The 12,466-nt window shown below is 40.6% G+C and overlaps 1 protein-coding gene across 3 annotated transcripts in view; it reads left to right on the forward strand.

Annotated features, from left to right (window-relative positions):
• The window catches only part of slc12a1 (solute carrier family 12 member 1), a 121,577-nt gene that overhangs the window by 60,345 nt on the left and 48,766 nt on the right, over positions 1 to 12,466 (forward strand). For 2 of the 3 annotated variants that reach the window (XM_072553240.1, XM_072553242.1), the window contains exons 13-16: positions 1,482 to 1,583; positions 1,813 to 1,968; positions 4,922 to 5,021; positions 7,433 to 7,544. In XM_072553240.1, coding sequence (XP_072409341.1) covers positions 1,482 to 1,583; positions 1,813 to 1,968; positions 4,922 to 5,021; positions 7,433 to 7,544 — 470 coding nt within the window. The remainder of the gene's footprint in view (positions 1 to 1,481; positions 1,584 to 1,812; positions 1,969 to 4,921; positions 5,022 to 7,432; positions 7,545 to 12,466) is intronic. The other variant, XM_072553243.1, reaches the window with a different exon arrangement.

Here is a 12,466-nt window from a genome sequence, read left to right on the forward strand (position 1 = left end):
TTTCAAAAATGCTACTCCTGTTCCTTTCTTGCCCCCTCTTTCTACCCTTCCTGTAGCATTTGTATCCTGAAACATTAAGCTGTCAGTCCTGCTCATCCCTGAGCCACATTTCTGTAATTGCTGTGATATCCCAGTCGCATGTTCCTAACCATGCCCAGAATTCACCTGCCTTCCCTGTTAGGCCTCGGTGATTGAAATAATTTCAGTCCTACCACATTCTCTGCTTGGTTCCTGCCTGCCCTGACATTTGACTTTCTCCTATTTCCAACTGTATTAGTCTCAGACTAATTTCTTTCCTCACTATCTCCCTAGGTCTCATCCCTCCACCTTTACTAGTTTAAAGCAGCTCTTGCAAATCTCCCTGCCAGCATATTAATCCCCTTCCAATTTACATTCATTTCGTCCTTCATGTACAGGTCACATCTACCCCAGAAGAGATTCTAATGATCCAAACTGTGAACCCTTCTCCCATGCACCAGCTGATCAGCCATGCATTTGTCTGCTCTATCCTCTTTCTACCCTCACTAGCTTGTAGCATCGGTAATACTCCAGACATTATTACTCGTTTTTTAAATATTCCTGCCTAACTTCCTATATTCTCCCTTCAGAATCTCCTGCTTTTCCCTTCCTTTGTCGTTACTTCCAACTTGTACAATGACTTCCTGTTGCTCCCTCTCCCCTTTGAGAACATTCTGCTCTCTCTGAGATATCCTTGATCCTGGCACGAGGGAGGCCACACACCATTCTGATTTCTCATTGTTGGTCGCAGAAGCGTCTGTTTGTGCCTCTAATTAGAGAGTCCTCTATCACAATCAATTACTTCGAACCTGACATACCCCTTGTTACATTACAGCCAGAAACTTGGTTGTTCATGGTACATTCTCCCGAGAGTCCATCACCCCTACATTTACTGTTTCTGGGATGTCGATTTGGTCCTTGGTGTCTGAGGTAGGCTGCATGTGAAGGAACAAACTTGGATGAATGGCTTTTTTATGTTCAATTTAAAGATGGTTCTTGTGTTTGTATGTCACACTGTCGAAAATTATAGGCTTCACAGTGCATAGTAGCACATACACAAAATCAGAGGTGTGAAAAGGTTTATTACAGAAATAATTTAGAATGTTCAAATCTGCTGTATAATATTGAATAATGAATGCATCACTTTACTTGAGTACACTGCAACTGAAATGTGAAGAGGTGAGCATCTGTAATTCTGCATATCAAATTCTGAAAAGTACTTCTGATTTGCATATTGACCGGAGTTCACTTTTTTGAAAATTGTACATACCTAACGCTACCACACTGTGTCCCGAAAATTGTGGCACCTTGCTTAGATTTTTGAGGTGAAATGAAAGATAGTGCTGAAGAAAAATATTTGCTTTTAAGATTGTTTGTTTCTGTAAGTGGTACATTCTTGGGAAGAAACTTGTCAAAATTATGAATTCAGAACACAAGCATTAACAACTTCCTCTTCTTTTTAGCTGAACTGAATACAATTGCTCCAGTTATCTCAAACTTCTTCTTGGCCTCCTATGCACTTATAAATTTTTCATGTTTTCATGCTTCATATTCAAAAAGTCCAGGTTAGTATTTTAACTATGGATTGCAACTTGAATAGAAATTTACAAGAATTCAATTCCTTGAGTCACTGATTACAATGTAACATTTTAGCGTTCAGATACTGTGTTCATGATTAATTTTGTAGTTCCATATATTGCCATTCTTTTGCATTGCTGGTTTATAAGATTTTCTTTTGTAATTTTAAAATGAACTGAGTGACTTCCTTTATGTCATTCCATTTTTTTTCACCAGGGTGGCGTCCTGCGTTTAAATTTTACAACATGTGGGTGTCGCTGCTTGGAACTGTATTGTGCTGCGCAGTCATGTTTGTTATCAATTGGTGGGCTGCTGTAATCACAGTTGCAATTGTATTATTCCTGAACATTTATGTCATTTATAACAAACCAGGTGGGAGTTTTTATTATACCTAGAACGTGCACAAAATGATAAATTGAGAGTACCTTTTACCAGTATGCTAAATTTTGCTTTGGCCTTATGGCTTGACTCTGATTTTCCACATTACCTGGGATGCATTGAGCTGAAAATGGGAGAAGCATCATGCCAGCAACATGACATTGGGAGATGCATGAGCTCTAGGCAAACATGGCAATAAGGCAATGAGAGCAGTAGAAAATGTATGCCTCCATGTTCATTATGCACAGCCTTTCTGAGAATCACTCTGGGGTTTATACATGAAGGAACTCATGTAGGTGTACAGCCCTACACAGCCTCAGGAACAGTGAGAAAATTGGACTTTCCCGACTCCATTATACAGATAACTGAGAACAAAATAAAGAACTGCAGATGCTGGAAATCTGAAACAAAATCAGAAATTGCTGGAAAATCTGTGGAGAGAGAAGCAGTTAGTGTTTAAAGTCCTGTGACCATTCTTAAAAACTGCTGGTTGTGAAGAAGGGTCACTGGACTCCATGCTTAACTCTTGTTTCTCTCTTCACAAATGCTGCCAGACCTACTGAGTTTCTCCAACAATTTCCATTTTGGTTGCAGTGATTTATGGGAACTTTACCAGCTCTATGAGGTTCTTCGAGTTGCTTTTGTTGAAAGATGTTGACGCAATTGGGAACAAATTTCTAAATTAATTAAATATTCCATTCAAATGATTTGCATGCCAGAAGAAAAATCCCCAAACAAAATAAGCCAAAAGTTAAACACTTAGACAGTTACCAGAATCATTAAATTGCTAACCCCAACTAGCAACACTCAGAAGTTTAAAACTGCAGCATCATGTCCTGATTTTCATACATTTTTACCAGCACTTTTTACCTGTGGGAAAATACGGATTTCTGTTTGTTTTTGGGCAACAGAGGAGACCTTATTATTCTTTATACTCTTAAAGTAATGCTGAATTTAAGTTAGAATGAGGGCTGAAAGAGCAGATTTTCCAGGATCAGCTAGGATGAGAGAACGCTCGATATCCCTGGGCACAAGTTCCACCTCTCTGGAGGTGGTGAAGAAAAGAAACTAATCGGGAAAGTTAGCCCTGAAGAGATGCCCACCCCCTTCTCACCATCTCAGCAATAAAGTGAGGACCCTCTCAACTCATCAGCACTTAATGCCCTTACCTGGCCAACTGCATGTTACTTAAGAACCATGACTCAATCTTGGCGTGGTTATGGAATTAATGTTTTGAGTCCAATAGCTCTTCTATAAAACAAATTCTAAAGATGAATCATTGGACTGGACACACAACTATGTTTCTCTCTCCACAGATGCTGCTAGACTTGCTGAGTTTCTCCAGCATTTTTAGTTTGTATTATTGAAATATGGTTACTGTACTTTACAGAAGAGCTAACAACTTCATTGACTTTACATCACAGCAAGGCAGCAGAGAGACCCGTCAACTGACTTCAAAGCTGCATGCCTTCTTTTGGGAATAGACAAAAAAAACTGCACATGCTGGAATCCAAAGTAGTTAGGCTGGAGGCTGGAAGAACACAAAGAAGGCCTACCATAACCCTTATCTAAGGAGAATATTATTTCATTGGTAGCAGCTCTGAGGAGGTTCACTAGGATGATTGTTGATGTGATGGGATTATTGTATGAGCAAGATTAAACAGATTGGGATATAATTGGGGTTTAGAAGAAAGAGAGGGAATCTCATTAATACATAGGATTCTTAAGGGGCTTGACTGGGTAAATGCTGAGAGGATGTTTCCCCTCATGGGAGAGTCTAGGACCACAGGTCATAGTCTCAGAATAAAGGGACAACAATTTAAAAATGAGATGAGGACAAATTTCTCCTGAAGGTTGAATTTCTTTGGAACAGAGAGCTGTGGGGGTGCAGTTCATGTGTATTTTTATGATTGAGATATATTCTTGATCAATAAGGAAATCAAGGGGTACAAGGAAAGGAAGGAAAAGTCTGGAATGCTGCCTAAGCCATGATTGTATTGAATGATGGAGCAGACTTGGGCAGGTCAGCGGCCTACTCCTATTTCTTATGGTCTAAGTCACAATCAGATACTTATTTGGACAGAGGTAAGCCTTCTCTAGGATGAAGATCACCCACTCCCACTCGTGAATGCTATCAGTCAGTCAGTAAGAAACCAGCAGCTGTGCATCACCTGGCAGTGTCAATGATGGCTGCTGTTGGTAATGCAGGATCACTGAGGGATTTGGGGCCCTCAGGTGGTGCTGGTGGGATTGAGTCATGGGGAAAGATCAGTAGCAATAGAGATTGATCTCAGGTGCCTGAATCCTCAATCAGACATTTGAACAAGAGGAGGATGCATGCTCACCTCTCCTTTTAGAGCCTTGTAAGCATCACGACGTTTTGGATTTTGGGCTTCCTATGTGATGACTTCCCTGCCCTCCATTGGATAATTAACACTGCCAATGGGATGAGGCTCCAAGTTGATTTTAATTACTCTTGGCAGTCCAATGGGTGCTAGCTTGCCTGACTTTAAAATTAAATTTTGAGGCCCTTTCCTCTAGGTAAGGCAGTATGTTCTGCCAGATAGTCTAGCTATTTTACTGACCTGAGTGAGTCAAGTAATTTGCTCCTACTTGATCCTTCCCTGACGTTACTGTATCTTCATTGAGGTGACCTTTTTAGACAGCCATAACCAAGTGCAAGTTTCCTTTCTTGTAAGGGATTTACGCTAGTAACTTCTCCATTTCTCTAATGGATGAAGCAAAAAACTGATCCACAAAAATCTGGTACAAACGGTTCTCTAGATTATTAGTAGGCAAAGTTAGTCTTGGAACAAATGTGGTTCAGCTAGTTATCTTGAAATGCAGTGCAGTATATTTAACAGTGGGTTTAAAGACCAATTTTGGAAGGATAAATCATGACAAGGAGCTTTTTTTTTGACGACTTAAAACACTTTATTTTTAACAGAGGTAAATTGGGGCTCCTCAGCACAGGCCATGTCTTACATCACTGCCCTTCAAGATGCCCTTTCACTGACTGGAGTGAATGATCACATTAAGAATTTCAGGTATGATAGAATCAGAATTATAATGATTTGATTTTTGACTTCTGTAGGGCTTCTTCCTAAGTCCTTTTAACTTCAGCTAGAGATTGATACGGTGCCTGGAGGTACAGCTGAAAGCTTATGAAATAAATTAGGGGAACCTCCTGAATTTCATGTCCAGAATATTTCAAGTTTAAAATTTTTATTGTACAGGTCATTGCATTCTGGTACATCAAATAACATTTTCCTCAATTTTTAAGCATCTGTACTATTGTTTTAAATAATCAATCTCGGATATTTATTATTTACAAGTTTTGTAGGCAACCTGGAACTGTTAAGTGCCTTTGTTTGTAGCTGGTAATGTTGAAGAAGCGGGGAGGAGGCAGAAGGGCTTGGACATGCTCGGAGAGTGGTAGGTGGAATACCACATGAAAAGGTGTGAGATTATGCAGTTGGTAGGAAGAATAGAAGCATAGACTATTTCCTGATTGGGGAAATGCTTCAGAAATCTGAAGCACAAAGGCTTGGGAGTCCTAGTTCAGGATTCTCTAAAGGTTAACAAGTGGGTTCACTTGGTGGTTAGAAAGGCAAATACAATATTGGCATTCACTTTCAGGGCTAGAAAGCAAAAGCTCTTATCTACTGCTGAGGCTGTATATGGTCAGACTGTATTTGGAATATTTTCAGCAGTTTTTGCCCCTGTGTCTAGGGAACGATATGCTGGCTTTGGAGGAATTCCAGTTTACAGGGATAAAGAGGTTGTCATATGAGGAACTGTTGAGGACTTGATGGAATTCAGAAAAATGATGGGAGATCTGACTGAAACTTACAGGATGCTGAGGGACCTGGACACAAGATATTTTCACTAGTAAGAAAGACTAGGACTTGGGGCCATGCCCTCAAGCTGAAGGGATGACCCTTTAGAACTGAGATGAGGACGAATGTCTCTAACTAGAGGGTGGTGACTCTGTGGAATTAATTTCTGTCGAAGGCTGTGGAAGCTAAATCATTGAGTGTATTTAAGACCAAGGTAGATAGGTTCTTGATTAGTAAAGAGATCAAGGGTTTACAGGAAGAAGGCAGAAGAATAAGGTTGAGAAACATGTCAGTCATGATTGATTGGAGTGCAGTCAGTAAGTTGAATGGTCTGAATCTGCTGCGATATTCAATGGTCTTTGATCAGTTTTGAAAAATGAGGTACAAAGAGTTAGCTGTTAAGTATATTCTTTCCTAATTAAGCACATCCTAATTAAGAAAATAATCAAATGTTAAAACCATTGATCCAGAAATTCTAATTACTATCAAAACACATTCAACCAACTTGTAATCCATACTTACCGGCAATTTGCAGTGTCCCAAATGTGCCCATCAGTTGGAATGGGAGAAGTCCACTCAGCACAGAAGCAACACTGGAGGCTAAAACATGCCCTTTTTTAATGGCACTTGTTGTCATATTTCAGAAGTGAAATTCTTTACGGATCCCAAACTACTTTGGCAGTGACTGAGAAAAGTTACATTTATAAAGTGACGAATGGCAGCTGGTCAGTAGGTAAAGGAGTAGGATGCCATTTGAGTGATGGGAGTTTGGTGCCCAAGAGTGAGGGGCTGGAGTGTGCAAACTCCACACAGACAGTCGTCCGAGGCAGGAGTTGAATCCAGCTCCCTGGCGCTGTGAGGCAACAATGCTAACCACTGAGCCACCGTGCCGCCCATAGTGGAGTCAATGTTTTACATGACTTTTTGCATAATATTCCTGCAGTACGAATTGTTGAAAGCGTTGTGTAGCTTAAATGAGGTGTAATTGTTTTAAAACTGAAAACTAGGTCCTAATTACTTCTGAACAACCTCTCTGGCCCTGAAAAAAGATTAAAGGTCTGGAGTTAAGTTCATTCCATTTTACTGTCGAATTCCATAGGTTATTTCAATGACAAAAATGTTATTGTTTGTGTTCACCATTTCAACTTCTATCTTAATCATGTTTATATGTTCCAATATTTACTTTGCTCCCAGTATTTTATTTTGCAAAGACTGAACAATTCTTACTTATTAGTGTTTCCTCATTTACTGTCTAAAAGTTCTTCAATTTGATTGGTGACTCAACTTGTTTGATGGCTGCTTTTACTTAATACAGGCGATCCCTAGAAGTGGTGCCAGAATAAGATTGATATTGAAGTAGGGAAAAGTTTATGCCACAGAATGTGGTAAATCTTTTTGGACAGCTTTATTTGAAGTCAGCATGCCTTCACCGTGGTCTCTCTATATGGGCTATAATCATTCACAAAATGCTGCTGCAACTATTTGTTACAATTGAGGGAATAACATATCGTGTAGTGCAGTTGAAGTACTTTTACAAATAGACACATTTTGTGAACTTGCTCTATGAATGATTTCATTTTGTTCTGAAAAATAATTTACAGTTTCTTTCCTTTGTGTAGGCCACAGTGTATTGTTTTGACAGGATCGCCAATGTCCAGGCCAGCGTTGTTGGATTTGACACTTTCTTTCACCAAGAATTTTAGCCTCTGCATCTGTAGTCATGTATTTATGGTAATGGCGCTGACAAATTCCTTTGCAACAGTTTTGATCACTTTTAAAATTTGACAATGCAGATCTGAACAGGTAATGTTTGAGTAAAGGATTTCATATGGCTAAAAAGTAACATTCTGGGCAGGTTAGTTTCAATAACAGCATTATAGTACTACACTCCCAATCAGATGGTCACATGTTTCAATCTTGAAACATTTATTGCTAAATTGAACCCTCTTTAGTAGTCTTTGGCGAGAACAACAATGAGACACATGGATTTCAGCACCCAGTACGTCACAGTTTTAATGCCTGGTCTGAGGTTGGGTGTGATGATAATCAACATGTTTAATTGGCAAAGTGAAATATTCGCTATGCTGTCAGACCACACTTCGTCGAGATCTACAGCTCAGAAAGGCCTTTCAGTCCATTGCATCTGTACCAATCAAAAAGAACCACCTAACTATTCTGATTCCATTTTCCAGCACTAGGTACTAAGCCTTGTAAATTTGCAATGCCAAGCATATATCTATGTAAGACTTGCATCTTATAAAACCATAGACAATAAGACCATAAGATACAGGAACAGAATTCAGCCAGTCAGCCAATCAGGTCTGCTCTGTCATTTGATCATGGCTGATATGTTTCTCAACCCCATTCTCTTACTTTTTCCCTTGTAACCCTTGATCCCTTTACCAACCAATACCCTATCTATGTCTGTCTTAAATACACTCAATGGTTTGGCCTTCACAGCCCTCTGTGACAATGCGTTCCACAAATTAACCACTCTCTGGCTGAAGAAATTTTTCCTCATCTCAGTTCCAAAGTGTCATCCCTTCATTCTGAAGATGTGCCACTGTGTTGAAATCTCTCCTTCTACCGGAGACATTATTCTCTACGTCCAATCTATCCAGGCCTCTCAGTACCCTGTAAGTTTCAAACAGATCTCCCTTCATTCTTCTAAACTTCGAGTATAGACCCAGAGTCCTCAACCGTGTCTCTTCATCCTTGGTAGTCATTCTTGTAAACTTCCTCTAGACTCTGTCCAAGGCCAGCATATCCTGCCTTAGGTAACAGGCCCAAAACTGCTGACATTCTGTATGCTGTCTGACCAAAGCCGTATACAGCCCCAGCAGTACAGCTCTGCTTTTGTATTCTAGCCCTCTTGGAATGAATGCTAACATTGCATTTGCCTTGCTGGCTGCTAACTGAACCTGCATATTAACCTTAAAAGAATCCTGAACTAGAACTCCCCAGGTCTTTGTGTGCTTTAGAGTTGCAGATTCTTTCCCTGTTTGGAAAATAGTCTGTGCCTCTATTCTTCCGATCAAAATGCATAACCTCACACTTTCCTAAATTGTACTCCATTTGCCACTTTTTTGCCCACCCTCCTAGCATGTCGAAGTCCTTCTGCAGCCTCTCTGCTTCCTCAGCACGACCTGTCCTTCCACCTAGCTTTATCATTTGCAAACTTAGCAACAATGCCCTCAGTTTTTTTCACCAGAACATTATGTATAATGTGAATAGTTGTGGTCTCAACATGGACCCATGCAGAATTCTACTGGTCACAGCTGCCACCCTGCAAAAAAGACCCCTTTATTCCGACTCTGCCTTCTGTCAGTCAACCAATCCTATATCTGTGCCAGTACTTTGCCTCTAACATCATGGACTCTTCTCTTATTTAGCAGCCTCCTATGTGTCAAAGGCCTTCTGCAAATCCAAAAAGATCACATCCATTGACTCTCTCTAACTTGTTCATTATCACCTCAAAGCATTGTAACAGATTTGTCAGGCATGACTTCCCCTTGACAAAGCTGTGCTGACTCAACATTATTTTATGAAGCACTTCTAAGTAGTTTGTTATTACGTCTTTAGTAATGAACTGTAAAAGCTTACCAATGACTAAGGTCAGGCTAATGGGCCTAACGTTTTCTGTCTTTTGCCTTCTTTAACAGGTGTGTTACATTAGCCATTTTCCAGTCCTCTGGTACCCTCCTGAACCCTCAGTTCCTAATTTCCTCATTCATCTCCTTCAGAACTCTGAGTAGTCCATCTGACCTGGGTGATTTATCCACCTTCAGACCTTTTCAGTTTACCTAGCATCTTCTCCTTAGTGATGGTCATTGCATTCACCTCTAGTTCCTGACTCTCTTGAAGTTCTAGAATTGTGCTGGTGTCTTCCATTGGGAAAACTGATATGAAGTACCCATTCAGTTCCTCCGTCATTTCTTTGTTCTCCATTACTATTTCTGCATCCTCATTGTCCAGTGTCCACTCTTGCCTTTCTTACATTTTCAGATATCTTTTCTTTAAAAAAATGCTTGTGTTCTTTTTACATTATGAGCTCGCTTACACACACCTAATCTTTTAACCCTTATTGCTTTTTTAAAAATTATTCTCTGCTGATTTTTCAAGGCTTCCCAATGCTCTGGCTTCCCATTAATCTTCACCACATTATATGCTTTTCCTTTTGATTTTAAGCTGTTTCTGACTTCCCTTGTCAGCTTTGGTTGCCTCATTCTCCCCTTTCTTCCTTGAGATGAATTTCTGCTGTGCCTAAAGATTACCCCCATAAATTTCTGCCATTGCCTTTCTGCTGTCTTCCCCACTAGGCTCCCCTTCCAATCAGTTCTGGCCAACTCTTCCGTCATGTCTTTGTCTTCGGAGTTAGCTTCATTTAATTGTAATACTGTTGCATTTTATTCAAGCCCCTCCCTCCAAAAATGCAGGGTGAATTTATGCTATGATCACTGTCCCTAGGGCTTCTCTCACCTTCAAGCCTGTCTCATTACACATTACCAAATCCAGAATTGCCTGTTCCCTTGTGAGCTAGTAGTGCTCCAAAGAAACTTATCTTGTGGACAGATTCCTTTTCTTGAGATCTGCTACCAACCTGATTTTCCCAGTCCACGTGCATATTGAAGTCCCCCACAATCATTGTAACAACGCCTATTCACCTCCTGATTAATTTTCTTCCCCATATCCTTGACTACTACTAGGAGGCCTCTACATAACACCCATCAAAGTTTTTTTTTTGGTTCCTCCGCTCTACCCATACAGGTTCTATATCTTCCACCTCTGTACAATTTTAGTTTCAATCCTTACTAATTGGCAGCCCACCCCCTCTACACATCTGCCTGTCATTTCGATAGGACATGTGTCCTTTGATATTCAGATCCCAGCCCTGATTCCTTGGAGCCACACTTGTGATACCCACAACATCTTACCTGCCAATGTCAATCCGTGCTACCAGCTCGTTTACCTTGTTTTTGTATGCTGCGTGCATTTAAGTACAACACCCTCAGTCCTGTGATGGCTACCCCCACCCCCTTTCTCTTGTCCCCTTACCTGAAGTTAGACTTCTGATCCTTTCCATATTCTGTCCTACTACTTGTTCTGGAAACTTTAACCTCAGCTGAGCCCTTCCCTGCCTTTAACTTTTCCATGCAACAGAACCATTATTTAGTGTAACACCCTATCCACAGCCCTAGTTATGTGATTCACAAGAATGCTGTTCCCAGGTGAAATCTCTTCTGGAACAGCTAGCTCCCTTCTTTCCCAGTACTAGTGGCAAGTCCCATGAATTCAAACCCATTTCTCTCGCACTAATCTTTGAGCAACACATTTGCCTCTTTAATCTTGTTGGCCTTGTGCCAATTTGATTGTGGCTGAGGCACTAGTTCAGAGATTACTACTTTTTTTGATTCTGCTTAATTTAGCCCTGAGGTGCTCATTCCCTCAGCAGAACCTCTTTCTTTTTTGTATCCATATCAATGGTACCTATGTGATCATGATGACTGCATTTTCCCCTTCTCACTCAGTTCCATGCAGTCCAGATGAGAGATCCTGAACCTCTGGCATCAGGCAGGCAACAACAGCCTTTGGGACTCTTGCTCCTGAACACAGAACAAAGTCTGTTCTCCTGACTATACTATCCCTGATTACAACTACATTTCCCCTTTCTTCCTCCTCAAGAATGGCTCACTCTACCTTGATGCTGTGCTCAGTTTGTTCATCTTCCCTACAAGAATCTCAAACCTGTTAGATAAGCTCAAGGGCTGAGGTTCCTTCACAACTTGCTGGATCCCTCTACCTGCCTCACTGGTACCAACACCTTCCTGGGCTGACCACAAAATGAATTCGAAGTAGTTAATCTAAGAGGTGTGACTGCTTCCTGAAACGCACCGTCCAAGTAACTCTTCTCCCTCCCTGATGTATCACAATGTTCAAAACTCAGACTCCAGTACATCAATTCTGAGCCAGAGTTCCTTAAGTAACCAACACTTGGTACAGATGTGGTCACTATGAGCCATACTGGAATCTTCCAACTCTCATACCATGCAGTTGCAACATATTGCCTGGCCCAGCATCTCTATTTTAATTATTTAGTCCATATTTTAATTTTTAAAACTTCATACTAGTCTTTTAGTTTGTAGCCTGTAAACATTTCCTCTCTTTACCATCAGTCTGAAAGTAAACTATGATAGTCAAATTAGTAGCTAACACTAACCAACGAACTTACATTTTACCTGCTATGTCACTGTTTTTGTGCTGGCCCCCTGAATCTGTTTATCTTGTTTCAAAAAAAAACTTACAAACTAGGATCCAAAGAAAACAAACAAAAATCACCGTCCCCTCTGTGCTGAATTCCCATGTGGCTTTCAAATTCCCCAAATTATGTACTCACTCAGGCTGTGTGTCACTCTGGATGTGATCTCTCCCTTTCCTGACTGTACGAGGTTAGTAACCTTGCAGATTCCTACCGCCACTCTCTGGAAAGAAAAGCTTTTCCTCACATGTCCTCTAAACCTTCAGCCCCTTAGCTTAAGTCTATGCCCTGTATCCTCTATCAAGGAGAAAAGTTTCTTGATGTCTATCCTATCTATTGCAATTACGTCCCCTCTTAATATCCTCTGTTCTAAGGGAAACAGCCCCAGTTTGTCCAA

This window comes from Chiloscyllium punctatum, chromosome 33 (assembly GCF_047496795.1).
Source record: "Chiloscyllium punctatum isolate Juve2018m chromosome 33, sChiPun1.3, whole genome shotgun sequence".
In the NCBI taxonomy this organism is placed as follows: Eukaryota; Metazoa; Chordata; class Chondrichthyes; order Orectolobiformes; family Hemiscylliidae; genus Chiloscyllium; species Chiloscyllium punctatum.